Raw genomic sequence first — 19,013 nt, 5'->3', positions numbered from 1 at the left:
TTATCATCAATATTCTAAAACAAAAAATTAAGTAAATATCCTATGAAAAATAAAACCTATCCTTGACTACGTGATTCAACGATTTACTGATGTGGCTATTTTAGTGTTGTCCAGAAGTAATTTCCATTAGGCAAAACAGTTTTTCTTTGTTCCATCCAGGGAAGCACCACAGCTGTGAAATTCACATTTTGACACACAGAGTTGTAGTCTTACAGTTTCCTAAATCAGATATTGATATTTTACACCTGGAACTATATCCTAAGCATTTCTTACTTGTCAGTTACTTCACTGTGTCTATATACTTTGCAAAACTTACCACCAAGTGCTAAGTAATAGAAGCACACTACGTTTAATCACTTCTTTCGAAGGGAAAATATATCTCTTTCCATTAAAGAGCAATCAGTAAAGGTATAGGTTGAAGCTTGGAATCAGTATCTTTGTTCTCTGTGACTACAATTTTAAAAATACACAATGTCCTAGAATATCATCTGCTGTTTCATTTCATAAAATAGTTGTCTAATTTTCTTATCTTGCCTAAAGTGCATCCAATGAGCAACATGTGTGTCTCTGACTTTGCCCATATTAGGTATACTGTACATTATAAGGTATTAAATTTATACCTCCCACCAAAAAGTTATTTTTCCTCTTTTTTCTACAATGAAAGACACTATATTGATGCATTAAAACAAAGAATGTTATAAGCTGTTGATAAAGGCCATGTAAAGTTTTTCAATTCATATTGTTTGGGTTTTCTTTGTTGTTGTTTTTGAGACTGCCTCGCTGTCACCCAGGCTGGAGTGCAGTGATGCTATCACAGCTCACTTCACTCTTGGCCTCACAGGCTCAAGTGATCCTCCTACCTCAGCTTCCTGAGTAGTTGGGACTACAGGTGTGCACCACCGCACTCAACTAGTTTCTGTATGTTTTGTAGAGAAAGGGTTTTACCATGTTACCTAGGCTGGTCTTGGACTCCTGGGCTCAAGCTATCTGCCCACCTTGGCCTCTCAAAAGGTTGGGATTACAGGTGTGAGTCACTGCACCTGACCTTCACGTTGTTTTAATAAGAACAAGTAAAGATGACATACCCTTTCTAGCCAACACTGACAATTTTCATAGGACTTAAGTACTCAATTTGTGTTCTGTTTATTACTGACCTGTCCATAAGACTTCTTATTTCTACCTCATATCAGTTACACAGTTTTTTCCCTACAAATTTTTTCAATTGTAAATATGTAGCTATGTTTATAAGCAAATGAAAGCATCTAACTGTGCATATTAAAACAAAGTTAATCTCTCATATAACTAAAGAAAAATTATGTTCCTGAAAAAGCACAAATATTAAATTGATCATATAAACAACTATCAATTTCCATGGTCCCATTTTTCAACTATCCATGTATTCAAGACTAACTAACATCATTGATTCATTTAAAACCAAAACACATGTCATCATGATATCACAACATCACACTAAAATAATATATGATTTGTAACTCGTAACAGCAGGGGCAGTCTTGTTCCCATTTCCCGGCCCCAGTGAAGTTTCCAATATTCCTCAGTGAAATCCAAGGTTTATTTCTCGAGGCCCACGGGTATTTACACTTTTCCTCGTATATTGTTGAGTATACCAAAACAGAACTGTCAGCCATTAGCCCATGGCTTTTCTGCCTACGTGAAAACAGCAGGATTATAGTACAAAGGGCAGAGACCTAAGCCAAGATTATGTGCTAAGAAGAACGGCAAGAGCATAAGCCCTCTGAATTACTGGCACCTTATGATCCTGGAACTGAGAGCCCTGACAGGGTTTGATCCGCTATTTTGGTTCTTTCTGCTCTACCTCTGCCCATCCCTCCTAATGCAGATAAAATTCATTCATTCTTTCACTTTCAAGTATTTGCAGTCACACATCCATTAACAATGAAGGTATGTTCTGAGCAGTGCCTCATTAGGCAATTTTGTCAGTGTGCGAATATTATATATTGAACTTACACCAACCTAGGTGGTATCTCTTACTACACACCTAGGCTATATGCTATAGCCTACTGCTCCTCGCTACAAACCTGTACAGCACGTTACTGTATAAAATACTGTAGGTAACTGTAACACAATGGCATTTGTGTATCCAAACATATCTAAACATAAAAAAGGTACAGTAAAAATACAGCATAATAATCTTATGGGGCCAGGCACAGTGGCTCACACCTGTAATCCCAGCACTTTGGGAGGCTGAGGCAGGCAGATCACCTGAGGTCAGGAGTTCAAGACCAGCCTGGCCAACATGGTGAAACCCCCATCTCTACTAAAAATATAAACACTAGCCAGGAGTGGTTGCACACGCCTATATTTCCAGCTACTCAGGAGGCTGCAACAGGAGAATCACTTGAACCCAGGAGGCAGAGGTTGCAGTGAGCTGAGATCATGCCACTGCACTCCAGCCTGGGCGACAGAGCAAGACTCTGTCTCAAAAAAATTAAAAATAAATCTTATGAGACTACCATAATATATGTGGTCTTTCTCAATGGAAACATCATTATGCAGTACATTAGTATGTTAAGTATCTACTACGTATCACACATCATTTAAAAGGCTAAAAAAAAATGATATACAAGGAAACAAATGTAAAGAGCCAGAACCTGTTCCCATTTCCACAAATGACATGTTTTTGTGAGTGACAGGAAGCCTTCCCTATCTTCTACTTCCACTCCCCCACCCCTACCACCACTATAGCTTCTTCGTCTTTTAGAAAGTCTGCTATCCCACCATTAGACATGGAGGACATCTATTGCACAAACCTGTATTTAATCCCCTATATGTTAGGCCTGATGATGTAAACTAAAGGCCTATTTAATTTTATTTTATTTGAGACAGAGTCGTGCTCTGTTGCCCATGCTAGAGTGCAGTGGCAAGATCTCGGCTCACTGCAACCTCCACCTCCTAGGTTCAAGTGATTCTCATGCCTCAGCCTCTCCAGTAGCTGGGACTACAGCCATGCACCACCATGCCTGGCTAATTTTTGTAATTTTAGTAGAGACTAGGTTTCACCATGTTGGCCAGGCTGGTCTCAAACTCCTGGCCTCGTGATCCACCCACCTCAGCTCTCCAAAGTGCTGGGATTACAGGCATGAGCCATCACACCTGGCCTAAATACCTTTTCAGGTTGTTGAGATTCTTACTGATATGTCATTATGTTTCAAAATATAAAGGATATAGAAAATAGAACATAATTTTCTAAATCATGGCTTTGAAATGGATCTCCACATTCCACACAGAGTAAGTGAAGGGTATTTGTTCACTCTTAATGGGTTGTAGCCACTCAAACTGCGTTACCAGTACACTGATGATGATTTATCTGGCTTTGAGAATCTCAACTGTTTAGTAAAGGGGCTAAACTTTAATTTTTAGTAACGACTGCAGCCTGAAAACTGCTAGAACACTAGATTGAATAGTGTTCTCTTTTATTGTTAAAAGGAGTTCCCTGACACTTTCATGTTGTGTAACAGAAACTGCATTTTAGGGATTGGGGGAAGTGGTTTCTAAATATGGCAGTAGGTTAAAGTCACCTGGACAGTTTTACAACACTAGTGTCATCCCTAGAGATAGTGACTAAATTGGTCTGGGGTGTGGCCTTGGCATCAGCATTTTTTAAAGCTTCTAGTTAATGTACAGCCAAGGTTGAGAATCACTGCCCTAGGGTCTCAGGTTCAACCTTACCAGTCATTCCAAAAATTCAGAATTACAGTTTCTTTTTCCTGAATTTTCTGAATCTTAGCGCTAATTTTCTAACTTCAAGCCTTGTGGCCCTATAATAGGGTGGCAAACTGCTGATGAAAACGAAAGCACAGAGAAAAAAAAAAAACTTTGAACTCTGGGTATGACACCTGTCAAGAAAGACATTTCTTGAGGTAATGTTGTTTTGAACTTCTGATATTTAAAACAGCCTCCTTCGTGCCTTTGCTGCAACCCTCAATTATGGCCAATTTTTTTTTTTTTTTGAGGAGTGGGAAGAGGGAGGTAGGGAGAGAGAGGGAGGTAGGGAGAGAGAGGGAGAGAGAGGAAGAGAGAGGGGGAGAGAGGGAGAGAGAGGGAGAGAGAGGGAGAGAGAGGGAGAGAAAGGGAGAGAGAGGGAGAGAGAGGGGGAGAGAGGGGGAGAGAGAGGGGAAGAGAGAGGGGGAGAGAGAGGGGGAGGGGGGGGAGGAGAGAGGGAGGGAGGGAGGGAGAGAGATAGAGAGAGAGAGAGAGAGAGAGAGAGAGAGAGACCGAGACCGAGACTCCTATCACCACCAAAGACAGTTTAGGATTTTAAATGCTCTGGGCAGTTGGATTTAATTTGACAATTAGAAGTCAGCCTGCTTGTCAGTTATCAGTCAGACAGTCATAACGACTCTGCACAGTTACAGGCACTGTTGGGAATTTGGAGGTAAAGAAAACAAAATCAGCAAAAGCATTTTGCCCCAGAGGCTGGGAGACTCCTGCAATAAGTGTAAGTGCAATAAGCTCATCCTGGGCATTCCAGCTTAATTCCCCTCTCCATCCAGTTTGTAACTATGATAAAGCTAATCTCTGCTAGCAAAATGATTAATGCCTACAATGGGTTTAAAGCTGATGCTCTAAACTAGTTTAATTTTTGTTTTTAACATTTCACCTTCTGTGAGGTGTCTATGCTTCTTTTATGGTATGCAGCAGGGTTTGCCTGGTGTAATATTTTACATGGTTGGCTTATGCCGCTTACTAGAGTAGGTGGCCGCTGAGGACCAAATTCACGCCACACTTCTTTTTGTACCCACAGATGCAGCACACAGCATTGTACAAGGTAGGCTCTGGAAAAGAGTCATGGAATTGAATGTAATTTTGTTTTTTGTTTTTTGTTTTAACTGAATAATAAAACCTCTTTGTAAGGAAGCTGGGTGAGTAGAGAGCAAAAGAAGGAGAGACAGATGGCCATAACAATCTTTATAAAAGGGCCTAAAAGCTTTTTTTTCTCTTATCGATCCATAATTCACCAACAATCAATACTAACTAGATTTTCCTGCTTCCACTGGAAGATGAACAAAATTTCTACTGTTGGAACTTCATACAGATACGTATATATCTTGAAAAACGTCTATGCTATTAATGGACCTCAGCAAATTTATCTTTAGTTATTAAAAATCTAATATTCTTTTTACCCAGAAGCAATATTAGAAAGGTTGCAACTATGCCTTACTATCAAATATTGTAAAATTTGGAAACCGAAGATGGTTATTACAGAGGTAATTTCATCTAAGTGCTCATGGCACTGAATTTCATCTCCATAGCACAAATAAATGACACATCTTAACTCTCGGCCACTTTTAACTACATTCCTGCTACACATTCCATCAGCACCTGGGCTCTGAAGCTTTTATCATTTAATGAATAATTCCAGGCTAAGCTTGATCATCTTTTTCTCATGTCAGTAAAAAAGAAGAGAAAAAAAAGAGGGAAGAAAACCAATGCAAGAGATCAATTGCTAGATAGTATATTTTATAAGTCTCTAGTGTAGTATCTGAGATGTCTACATATAATTATGCATATTAAAATTGTCGAATACATTATCAGAAGAGTAGAAGGTAGATGTAAGAAGAAATATACCAGTGTAGATCATTATAAAATATTCTATGCAGACAAGCTGTTGAAAATAAAAACATTATAAAAGAGACAGGAATACTATAGATATAAGGGGAGAGGCAAGCATTTCCTTTCACCTAAAACCAGAATATTTCATTATTCTGTAGCCAAGCAGTACGGGCTGCTTTTTCTTCCACAAAGTAAAGCTTACTGAATGTTTTTTCTTCCATAATAGAAAATGGATTATACCACTGTTGTCAATATGATTAAATGAATAACCAAAGGTGATAATACTAGCATATAGAACCCTTTACTTACTGTACTTTATATATCAAAATAGAAAATACAGCTGCATAGATCATATTCATTATCAGTTTCCTCTGAAAAAAATTTACATAATTAGATTTTTACACAAAAGTTTTAAAACTCCAGTCACATCAGCAGGTTTTGACTACTAATGGAAAATGGAGTTGATGCAATTATGTTAAACAGTGGCAGGAAGCACGGCTTTTAAAAGAATCAGCTTAAAGAAAAAAATTTCCAGTTGCATGTGCATTAAAGCTGTCAAAACTCTAAGCTAAAGATCCGCTCTCTGTGCCAGCTAAACCCCTGCCCGACTCCGGAAAGTAACTTTCTGAAGCCATGCCAAGCCCTTTGCTTGAAAATAACATCTTAATTGGTTTCTTCTAATAAACTTCAAAATGCTCTTTTGGTGATGATAATACACTCATTGTTTTATTCCTGCTTAATGTTCTGGTCTCTTGGAATGTTTTGAGCATTACTGTTCAGGAGAAAGGAAAAAGCCCTTGAGCCTGAATTTATGGAGCAACAATCTGGCTGGATGGACCAACAAAGTTGGAGGCTTTTGATGCCAGAAAGATTGTTTCTATAAACAATTTATAAGGGTGGTTCTATTTAATGTCAGATTCCTATATAACAGCAATGAGATGCCAATCTCTTCCTATTAACTGCATCATTAGTATGTAATAATGTTTAGTTGTGAATACAGAACTAGATTGTTTAGAGAATACTTAGGGCTCTGACTGGCAACTGACACAAATTAAATTATCCGATAATTCTTTTCAAATCAAGGGGTAATTTAAGTCATAGGTTTTTCTTTTGCTTGAGTTATGATAACTAGTGTACATCTATCTACAAGGGCAGACATGTTATTTAAAAGGCTCCAACGTATCCACCATACTATATTTAAACTTCTGCATGCCTTATCACCCTGTTAAGTTTCTTTATTAAAAGTTGTTCAATTCAGGCTATTGAATAGTTTGTATACACACGGACTCTAATTATGTAACGAAATTCAATAGAAAAATATCATTTGTATAATATTTATACAAGCCAATTTTATAACCACTTTGCTACTACTCACTAATTCCATTAAACAAGAGATCCCTGTGTTAAGAATTATAGTTGCATTGGAATTGTCTTTTCACATGTAATAGTCTCTATCATTTAAAATAAACTGTGATCACATATATTACTTCTACTTGACTCAATTACAAGGAAGGTCAAGCAAGAATACTAGGGTGTTCAACTCCCCTTACTCTCAGTTTCTAATTTTGTTACTGCTGTCTTAAAATCTTCAGACCCGTTGTGTTCATTATCAAATTTCAGTGATGAATGAAGTACCAGCTTGGTGTACTTCACACAGTTTGTACAAAGTTATGTCTATTTACAAAAGAGAAAAGGTCTTTTCTAATTTAACTTTGGTGAAATGACGATTTTGGAAAACTGAAGCACATAATTAAAGATTACATTTCATATGCTATAATCGAGATTCTGCTCGCTCTTTGGCAACTGATGCTAACTATAGTAACACTAGCAACTTGGGTTGCAAGACTTCGCTGGCTGGAAAAAAGAAAAGCAGGCGTAGAGAGCAAATTTAGGTATTTATCTTATTGATGCTTTACACATTATGTGCCCCATTCACTCCCTTTACATCCCTGTTATCTGTGCTAGGGATGGATTACTTCCTTTTTGCGGGTTGCTATTCAACAACTCATTTTGTTCTCACTATCACCAGTTGTCAGAAAAATGGGAGGGAGACAGGGCTCAAATTCATAAGTCACCAGAGTTTCTTGTCCTGGTCCTCAGCTTGCTTGCACTAAAAGCTGTCACTACATAACTGTTATAATAATGTTTTAAGTAATAAAGTGTTCACCAAACTAATGATCCAATTATATAATTATAAATCTGTGGTTATTCATAAATGTAAAATAAGAAAACATATAAATAATGCATTTAAAATGATACCAGGAATACAACAGCTTTTTTCTGACTTAACAGTGTTTGTTATATGAATATACAAGAGAATATACACTTAGGAAAGACTAAAACGGTATTCAAATATAATGTAATTTTACTCATAGACGATGTGAGCGTGTGTGTGTGTGTGTGAGAGAGAGAGAGTTCTGCATTTATTTTTACTCAGATATATATCCTCTCTCCATAATTAATTCTATCTGTAGAAAGTCAAAATCTATAAGGAAATAAGTTTTTCCTAAAATAATTTAGAAGCTGCTTCTTTAGAGCTATTAATTCTACATAGAGTTAAGGTTTTCTTTTTGCTGGATCAACAGTCTGTCTCCCTTCTCTGAAGAACAGAAATCTTCTGTAAAATTACATTGCTGTAACTCCCTGAGTTTATCTATTCCATATAGACTAGAGACTTTACATTAGCCATTATACTACAAATAAGGTTGAATATAAGAGCAATCTTATATTCAAAATTCAAAGTCTGGTACCTGATCATTTTTATCAGAAAATAGTTTCACTAAGGTAGTAATTTAGAAATTAATTAGGTAGAATATTTTATACTTTTATTATCAAGAATCTTAAATGCTAGCAAGCGTTGAAGTTGAGTAAGGCAAGAATATTTAGCATTTTCAGTGGCATCAGTTCAAACCAGAACATAAGATTATTTTAATGGATTTTTCACTCTAAGGCAATACATAAATGAGCAGAGTGGAATATTCTAGGGATTGACTAAGGGGAATATGGAATCCTGATGTACACAGCACATCAAACAAGCTCTTGATTACAAGAGCAGTAACTTGGGGAAGGAAAGACAAGACTAGTATGTTCATTAATTTGCATGAATTAGAGATAAATGAAAATATAAATTATTCTTATTTATGTATTGCCTCAATCTTTGCAAAGAGAATTGAGAGGCACTTAAAATATGGTGTGGAACAGATTTAAAGCCTGATATATAATGATCCTCAAATTATTGCTGAAAATCAGCAGTTAATTAAAAATGTAAGGTATGTTAAAGCTACACTGTTGTACATACTTGGAGAAGAAATATCATGAAGCAAGTTTGTTAATACTCATGTTAATAGCTTTGCATTTCTGCAGATTTCGTAATGTACATTTGCAGGGTATCTCTGATTCCATACAAGCACTGCTCATAATTAATTTTTCTCTTCTTATACCATTTTGTCTTCTAGTCTTGTCAATGCCACCATCAAGCTGTAGAACCTTAACCAAGAGCTTTGGCCTCCGTGCCAATCTACTTCATAGGCATTCTATAATAAATTAAATAATAAGGGAATTATTTGAAAAGTAAAATGCACTTGGCAGAAATAACATATCCCTATTGAAAGCTTAAGAACAACTCATTCTCACTGGATAAGGAGGATGGGTTGAAATGATCGTTTCTGAGAAGGCTGCAATTTAAAATGTGGAACATACTTGCCATCTTTTACAGCTCAGCAAATTGTTTCATGGCTAGTGCTACCCTAAAATAGCACATGGCTCAGCACTTAGTTCTGCCTTCCACGTGCCCTTCTTGCCAACTCATATTCTGAGCTAGAGAACATCTTACCTTTCTGTTCCTTGCTTTTAAATGTGTTTTCCTTAACAACAGAGGTCTTCAGTAGTATATAAATGAAAATGGAGAAGGCAAAAAAGTGCTGGAATTTGCCCAAAGCTCTTAACTCTATTTCCCAATGCTTGTTCTTTTTTTTTTTTTTTTTTTTTAACAGTAATGGAACTAAAACCAAAGTGATAGTTTTTTATTATAGCAAAGTGATAGTTTTCTTATTTAAAATAACAAAGTTTTTTTTACAAACTTGTTATATAAAAGATGTTTATGAAATGAAAAAATTGAGTGTGTCTCAGTGCTATTTTTTTAATGCAATGAATGATATTCATGAAAAAGAACATCTGAATCTTTTGTTTTAAAAGACAGTGCAAGGTATAGTAAATTTATGGAGACACATCCTGATAAATTTGCATAATGAAATGAGGAGAGTGTATAATAATTTTTTTCTACAGTTATCCATCTAAGCATTGACTTGCTCGCATAGGCACAAAGGGAGATCTCAGTTACAGCAACAAAATAAACATGTTCCAGAGAGGTAATTCCCCTCATCTCCACCTTGCTGAATCATAAATTAAAGGGGGAATTTGGGATGATATAGAGAATGAATTTTATTTCACTGTCAGGCAGGTTTGATGTTCTAAGAGCAATGTAAAATTCTAGCATGATATAGTTAACATGATATGTTTAAAGCATACCTTACTGAGAAAACATTTTTTCCTTTTTCCTTTTATTGTGATCTTTGTGGATCTTAAAACTAATTTTCATGGCAGCTACAGAAATGGCTGCCACAAAGTCAGTATTAATGTTAGTGTTTAATTACCAAAACTATTTTAGAAACAAAGAAGACAAAAAGTAGTATACACCTAGGAAGAATGCGAAAATGTATATCTTTGGTTCTAGATATATTTTCTGAATCAAAATTGCAAATAAAGGCTATGTAACATAGTTTTATCAATATATGTGAACAACATAGCAACATATATGATCAACATGTGAACAAATTTAAAATAAGCTATCTAGGATCACTTGCACCATCTTCATTTGATAAAGAGTTCAATTTAGTAAACATATGTTTAGGCATGTCTATGGTTAATCCATAGAATAGGACTTTTTTTTTTTTTTTTGAAATGGAGTCTCGCTCTCTTGCTCAGGCTGGAGTACCATGGCATGATCTCGACTCACTACAAGCTCCGCCTACTGAGTTCACGCCATTCTCCTGCCTCAGCCTCCCTAGTAGCTGGGACTACAGGTGCCCACCACCATGCCCGGCTAATTTTTTGTATTTTTAGTAGAGACGGGGTATCACCACGTTAGCCAACATGATCTTGATCTCCTGACCTCGTGATCCACCTGCCTCGGCCTCCCAAAGTGCTGGGATTACAGGCGTGAGCCACCGCGCTCGACCACATTTTTTTTTAATGGAACCTCTTTGTTCATATGACCGATTAACATAACACTAAAGCTCACTCTTCTAATTTCAGAACACTAAAGCATTCCTTCTTTGCTCCCAGTTGTAGGAACCTTGTACCTCTGAATGGCTTAACACAGAATATCATTTATTGGCAACAGAATCAAGCTTATTATAATCTGACGAAACTCACCTGGAACAGTAATTAGTTTTTTAAAACAGGAAAATATAGGCTTACACATTTTTCTAAAATTTTTTTTCTAGGAGAAATCCACAGCATATCAATGCAACACATTTTATCCTAAATTTTTCAAGAGATATTCTTTGCAATACCTGAAATAAAACTTCCTCCCTCCAATTCAAGTCTACTAGAAATTTTGTTTTATTTTGATTACCAGAGCCCTATATCAATACATATTACAGGGGAAAATAGACATATGAGGCTACATTTCTTAGCAATTCTTCTCATCTTCCATTGCAATTGCATTTTATAACAGTTTTTACCTTGCTGCTTTACAAATTTAGTGTTACTCTGTTCTAGACTCTTATGTTTCAGGTAATGTCCAACATAACATAATGTCCAACTCAATCCTTTGCTGAGTTCAATTAAACTTTCACAAGGGGGAGAGTACAGGTAACTTTTTATTCACAGAGCACCCCTTGAGTCTGGGTTTATTTACTACAACACTCAGGTGTGCTTCAAAATATTTCAGTGACATTTAATTGAAACCATCATAAGGAGACTTAAAAGAAAATGCCATAACACACACCTGAGAACTAAATACTTCTCAGTAACACAAACCTGAGAAGATTCAATACAGCCAGAGTAAGCATCTTTCAAGATTAACGGAGAAATCAAGAACAATTGCTTTTATTTTCATTTCTTGGGCAACCACAACACAAACTATTTCAACAAATGTGCCTTGTAATGCTAATGCTACCAGAGCTCATAAAGAGGCAATTTATTATTTTGAGTTTATTGTCCAATAACAACTCATCAGCTTTGGGGCTTAGTTCATTAGTTCACAGGGGTCCTTTTATTTGTTGAGGGTGATTTTAAAAGATGTTTTATAAAATTCCATAGTCTTTCATTTACATACTATCAAAGACCTGGAGACTTTGGCAGCTTTATTACTAAAAATTCAGCACAGACAAAAGGGAAAATGAATCACAAAGTAAATAAATAAAATAAAAAAAACAGGGCCAGGCGCAGTGGCTCACGCCTGTAATCCCAACACTTTGGGAGGCTGAGACAGGCAGATCACCTGAGGTCAGGAGTTTGAGACCAGCCGGGCCAATGTGGTGAAACCCTGTCTCTACTAAAAGTACAAAAATTAGCTGGGCATGGTGTCGCACACCTGTAATCCCAGCTACTCGGTAGGCTGAGGCAGGAGAATTGCTCGAACGCAGGAGGTGGAGGTTGCAGTGAGCCAAGATCTCACCACTGCACTCCAGCCTAGGAGACAGAGCAAGACTCCATCTCAAAAAAAAAAAAAAAAGGAAAAGAGAAAACAGGTAATCCTATGCAAGTCTAGTGCTTAGTCATAAAATACCTATTTCCAATTCAAAACTCACACTCAGTTTTCTGTTTTTAAACCACTGTCATGCATACGCAAATGTAAATTCAGCCATGGGCTGGAAGACTGGCCAATATTAACTAAGGAAAAACTTATACTAAAAGCATTTGTGTGAACCTTATATTCACTTGCAAAGCTATTTGGCATAAAATAAGAGTTAGACAAATTACAAAAGAAAATATTAGAAGTCACAGGTCTCAACATAGAAGATTTAAGTAGCACAAATGTAACTAATTAATAACATCTGAAGTACATTCTCCCACAGGACTGATGACCATCTGGTTGACCTTGCCCTAGATCAACAGGGAAGGCAAATCTGTAAATCACTGTTTTACAAATGTTATCACTCCATTATTTCACCACAAGAAAAAGGGATGGAACATGAATGGGAGAAGAGACTCATTGTTCTATTCACCTTGAAATTGCCTATGATGCTTATTGCACCTGAAGTAACACGGGACTGAGTGGTTTCTTCTCAAGTTCAACCCAGAGAGAGACAGGCAGAGGACCAAGTTACAGTGATGGAGAAGAATTCAAGACAAAAGAGCCAGTAGGTAAAGTAATTACGAGAGAATCTAAAGGTACTTAGAGATATAAAACAAGTAATGCAAATGACCTCTGTCTGATACAACTTGAAACTATCTGAATTTCTGCAAAAACACCTTTCAGTTGCTGCTTTTTATTGGAAAACAGTAATAGAACTTTAGAAATATCAAGTAAAGGTATATGTCATATGTATTTAAATATATACTCTTAAATACATTAACCCCTTACAAAGCTCTACATTTTGATGTTGAGAATAAACTACTTTGGAGGAAACTTAAAAACCTACTTGGTACAAAAGTCAATGAGTCATCATTTGACTAATGAGAAACTTTAAACAATAATAAATTTGGAACAGGCATTTCAAGCAGGTACACTGTGAAATCTCCTAAGAAAACTGTATTGAACCAAGGTTTAAAACTTGTACATTTTGACAACTGTTTTCGCCTGATACTTTCCCTATAACTTGCCTATGTAGTTCATTGTAGGAATGTTTAAAATTATTGAGTTACAAATCATGGAATTTTATTAGATGTATTCTCACTGTTGATACATCTCTTTTAAACAGTATTCAAAACAAGTGATTTTCTATCTCTCTGATTATTTGTTCTGTTTTTCTCTCACTTCCTAAGAGTACCAGTAATACACCTGAGAAGAACAAAATATCAGGAATTACAGAACTTTGAGATCAACAACTCATGTCATATTCTACATAAGTTACAAATCAAGGCAAGTCTTATTCTGCAAGAATCTGTTTTGAGTTTGAGAGCATTTAAAATATTAGGCATGTATTATATTAAATCCCATCATTACTTCTAGTCACTGTATAGCAGAGCTGTCACTGTCTTACATAGTTCTGAAGTTAGGTTCTAAAAGATTATACTATGTAATTTCCTTCTGTAAAATATGAATTGCAATTGCCTTTTCAAATACAGAATTGGTTCATTATCTCTAGTGACATACTTTTTCTTAATATTTACATAATTTGGATTAATTTTCATGTAATGGAAAAGAAAGCAGGTAGAGACATCTAATCTATTAGATCACTCCATCTCTACATATTCTAGGAAAAATACAGAAAATAGAGGGGAAATTGCACTACTTCTTAATGCCCTTTCTCTTTTATTTGAAAAGGTATTTCATAGTTCTAACTTGGGAGGAAAAGTGTGGGTAGTCTGTAAGATGCTTTAGTAATTAAGGGGCTAGAAAGGATACTTCAAAGGGTCTGTTTTTCCATTCTTCACAACTTAACTGCATAGCTATGGGTTTTAAGGGGAAATGCCTCGCATAGAGGCTAAGGAAGCAATCAGAAGCTCACACATTCTAAGTTCCAAATATGGCTCCTTCGGTGCTTATGACAACCTTGGGGAAAGCACTGGTGACTTAAAAAGAAAAAAAAGAGGTATTTGACTGGCAAGTGTCAGTCATTCTGCTATTTGAAATTTGAGGCCAGGCGTGGCGGCTCACCTCGGGAAGCCGAGGCGGGCAGATCACAAGGTCAGGAGATCAAGACCATCCTGGCCAACATGGTGAAATCCCGTCTCTACTAAAAATACAAAAATTAGCTCGGTGCGGTGGCACACGCCTGTAATCCCAGCTACTGGGTAGGCTGAGGAAGGAGAATGGCTTGAAGCTGGGAGGTGGAGATTGCAGTGAGCCGGTATCGTGTCACTGCACTCCAACCTGGTGACAGAGTGAGACTCTGTCTCAAAAAAAAAAAAAAAAAAAAAGGAATTTGAGACAAAGTTTCAGAGACACTCTGCTATAGGAAGGTCTGAGAATATATTGTTTATCAAATGAAAGAAAAAGTATTTGCAATGACACTAAAGTTTATGCAGACAGAGTTGGAAGAAGTAATAAAATTATAAATGACCTTGATTGGCAGGATGGTGTTCCTCATCCATGTCTTCCTCCATCTGTCCAATTAGTATGGGTTACTTGACTAACCAAATTCATTCATCTGTAAGTCCTTTGAACTATATACATTAAAGCTCATGCAAACCATTCCCTCAGAAGACCTTGCACCTTTTATGTTTGTGAAAATCTGAAATCACACCCATTTCCCTAAGCTTCTGAGAACATTTGTATACAACAACAATCAAAAGCATATTTCCAATTATTCTTTTAGGTCCTTTTCAATTAATTAGGCGACTATGCCAATCTCAGGAAATCCTTGTGGAAAAAGAAGAAACACCATTAGAACAACACATGGAGTAACCAGTTTTGAGACTAATGCCCAAAAAATTAATTGGGAGAATTTTTTAGTAATTGAACCTGCATAGCTCTTTCTGCTGCTGAGGATTAGCACAAAGGGGCAATTTCTTAACATTACCAGGTGAATAGTAAGATCAAAGATGCTAGGCTTTGAGCTCGTGCCCATCTCCCCTGTGAGTACACAGGCAAGCACAGAAGAATTATTTTACAAAAAGCAACATATACTATAAGCATTTTCATAAATACCTCAAATCCAACAGAGGGTTTTTTCTACTAACCAATCATTTAAAATAGCTATTGTCCTCCAAAAAGCGGCCCAGTAAATATTTTTAAAATTAATATCCAGTAATATTTTATACTCTTAATTTCTGAATCTGGATAAGGAAAAAAACAAAACTTAAAATAACATTTTTCCCAGAGTGTTTATCAACTCTCTTACCATCAAATGTTAAATAAACTCTTGCTTGGGGCTGGGAAGATCCTTTTACACAGATAGAACAAATAAATACTCCAACCAACACGCAAATTGTCCGGAATGCCATTTCTTCAGATATGCAAGTTAATATCCAAGGGAAAATACCTTTAGGAGAGAGATAACAAGTTTGTTATATGTCATTTCACATTTTAGGAGTAGGAAAAAACAGCAATCTAGACAAAACACCCTATTCACAAAAGAACCATCTGAACTTTTACAGTAATGCAAACAGTAGGAGGTGCTGTGTCTTTGCTTCTCAGATGTGAAAATGTGGATTTGATTCATTTGTGTCTGGAAGTCTTTGCAACAAGAGAAACTTTCATCTTCCAGCAAATTGATGCTACCATCAAAACAGAACAAAGCAGTGAGGAAAAACACTGATACCCAAAGGAAAGTCCAATATTTTAACGGATCTTCTCTCTAGAAATCCATTACATTAAAAAGACTTGAATAGAATTGAGCTAAAAGACTATTACTGGATGAGAACTCTTTCCCCTACTAACATAACAGCAGCAGCAAAATCTCACATGAGCATTCATGTGTACCTACTCACTTCTATAGTCATTAGCTCTTTTGGAGTAATTGTCTCTGGAAATGGTGTTTCCTTACATAAATCTATGTGTGCTGAATCCTGGATCACTAAAGTCACTGGAATCAGTTATCTGCCATTTTATCCAGATGACCAACAGGCAGTTGTTAAATGATGCAGATGAGGTAACCATGGACTAGTGCCAAATTCAAACCAATGACCTAGTGGTGAGCAATCCAGTGAGCCATGTATCCACCAATGCATATTTTAAATAAATCAACCAGAATGTGGGCTGCCAAAATTCCCAAAGATAAATCAAAGAGACAGGTGTCACTGCTTGAAACTATAGATATAAAATTACTATACTATTAACTATTATCTGAAGCCCAAGGAAGACCAGATAATGTGTTACCATAAACCTACAGGAGGTCTAGTGGCTACATCATGTAAAATAAACTCAGGACCATTAAAGAAACACAATCATTTTGCTTCTACCATAATTATACAATAAAATGACCCAAGAGTCCAATAAAGAAATTTATTTTTACAGGTTACAACAATGCTGATCTTCATTATTTGGCTTTTCAAATTAAAATTTCATAGTCAAAATTATTAATTTGTAAGAACCACTAACAACTGAAAAAGACACTTCATTAATACAGAATAAAAAGAATTAAACGGAATATGCAATTTTAAAGAAAAATTGTAAGTATATTTCCTAGGTGGTGCATATGTTATGAGAGTTAGAAATGAAATCGTATGCTTCTTTTACCACACAGATGGAGGAAACTCTAGAGATGTTTGTGTTGGTAATTTTCAAAAGAAACAGTTTCTTCCTGCTTCCACAACCTCTTCACCCTGTCATCCCTAAATTAACTTAGAAGGAAACTGATTTTATGGGTGACTTTCCCTCAGGAATTTGCCCCTTGGTTCTGTTGACTTCATAGTTAAAGCCAAAAGAAAAAACTATTAATATGCCTAACCTGTTATGTTTACTGAGCAAGTTGATATTATTTACACATTTTTTTTTTTTTTTTTTTTTTTGCTTATTGGTATCTTACCTTATATGTTTCTTCCAAAGGTACATATACAACCAATTGCAAAGAATACTGGGGGATACAACGGCAGGTGAAACGAAGATAGTCTACAGGGCAATTTGATTTACATCCTACCTAGTGATGAGGAGTGAGAGACTGAAAGCCAAGTGTCTTAAATACGCCCCCGCCTCCCCAACAGTATCTTACAACTTCTTCCCTTTAACTCAGACACAGACGTTCCTCTTGGTGTTTTCACCTCTGCTGATCGCAAACTAGTAACACATAAGAAAAGAATTCTCTTATCTCCTCTGGAGCAATTTTGCCTTTGAAGGCACTGTAATACTCAACTTGAAACTCTCCGCAGGTGTCACCGCCTAAAGAAACAACTCGAGCAGTGCTCTCAGCAAGGGGAAAGCTTCCCTGACAAACCGCGTGTGTTCTTAAGAAAATGTCCAGGCTTGAGCATAGCAATGTATGAAAAATCAATATACAGGCCAAAAAAGTTATACTTTGCTAAATCTGTAATGCGGAAAAAGACCAATTTAGCTTACCGAGGTTGGAAGAAATCAGCACGGAAAAGTCATCAGTTTGCTACCGGGGTTGGATCCGCTTGTGTCTCCCAGCCCTTTTTCCAGACGACCTTATTTTCTAGCACGTCGCAAAGGTGAAATTCTTTCTTCTTGGTCCTCTGAGTTTCTTTGTAAAGGAATCTCAGCGCTGCAGTGCCGCGGCACCCGGAGCTCTTCTCCGCGTCGCGCAATCAAGCACCTCGGAGTGAATGGAAAGTGGCCGGACGCCGGGGGCGAGCGCTCTTGGTGTCCGATTACAGCGCCGCGGCGCGCGGCTCCGGCTGCCCCGGCGCGCCGCCCAGCAGGCTCGCATCACCGCCGCGCAGCCCCGGCCGCATCTCCGCCAGCCGCGAGGCCCCACCCCGAGCGCGCCCGCGAGAGCGTGGCAGGGAGCCGCGGGGGCGGGCCGGGCGGGGCCGACCCTTAGAGCCCGCGGTTGGCCAGATGCAGGAATGCGCGGCCGCAGGCTGGAGCCCTAGCTCCGCAACTCTGCTGGTTTCGCAGTCAGCGGCAGAGTGAGCAACTTGCTGGGTGCGCTTCACGGTTTTTGTTGCCGGCGGCTCTTGAACTTACACAGGCTTTGCCTGCCCGTAAATATCAAAGTGCAAAGCAGTTGTGGTTTTTTATTTTTGCCAGGGAAGGATCACTGCAGCCTTTTAAAGCAAAGAGATGCGTTTTTAACAGAACATGAGTTTTGTCCTTATTCTGCTGCGTTTTCTGTTTTTTTTTTTTTTTTTTTTTGGAGAGGGAGTCTCACTCTGTTGCCAGGCTGGAGTGCAGTTCAGTGGTGTGATCATGGCTCACTAAAACCTCCGCCTCCCGGGTTCAAGCGATTCTCCTGCCTCAGCCTCCTGAATAGCTGGGACTACAGGCTCCCACCACCACGCCCAGCTAATTTTTGTATTTTTAGTAAGAAACGGGGTTTCACAGTGTTGGCCAGGATGGTCTGGATCTCTTGACCTAATGGACCGCCCGCCTCAGCTGCCCAAAGTGCTGCGATTACAGGCGTGAGCCACCGCGCCGGGCCTCTGCTGCGTATTTTCTAAAACAGGTCAAGATAAACGACAATCTTGTTGCACAAGTGTATCCTTTTAATGGGTATTGTTTCCTATTGAGTTTCCTTAATGCCCTGAAGGCAGTAATTCTGTTGACCACTCCACGTTGACTCATATCCAGTACGTTCGCCCCCACTATACTCCCAAACATAATTACCCGAGGAAATTATTGGACAATT

General features: G+C 37.6%; 1 protein-coding gene across 1 annotated transcript in view; it reads right to left on the bottom strand.

Moving 5' to 3' along the window:
• The window catches only part of SEMA3C (semaphorin 3C), a 180,243-nt gene extending 161,948 nt beyond the window's left edge, over positions 1 to 18,295 (bottom strand). Inside the window, exons 1-2 of the mRNA XM_054495877.2 lie at positions 17,762 to 18,295; positions 15,609 to 15,749 (exon numbers count right to left, since the gene is read on the bottom strand). Of these exons, the coding sequence (XP_054351852.1) occupies positions 15,609 to 15,711 (103 nt within the window). The 5' untranslated portion in view covers positions 15,712 to 15,749; positions 17,762 to 18,295. The remainder of the gene's footprint in view (positions 1 to 15,608; positions 15,750 to 17,761) is intronic.
• Between the last annotated feature and the right edge of the window lie 718 nt (positions 18,296 to 19,013).

Source organism: Pongo pygmaeus, chromosome 6 (assembly GCF_028885625.2).
Source record: "Pongo pygmaeus isolate AG05252 chromosome 6, NHGRI_mPonPyg2-v2.0_pri, whole genome shotgun sequence".
Lineage (NCBI taxonomy): Eukaryota > Metazoa > Chordata > Mammalia > Primates > Hominidae > Pongo > Pongo pygmaeus.
This window is presented reverse-complemented; position numbering and strand designations above follow the sequence as displayed.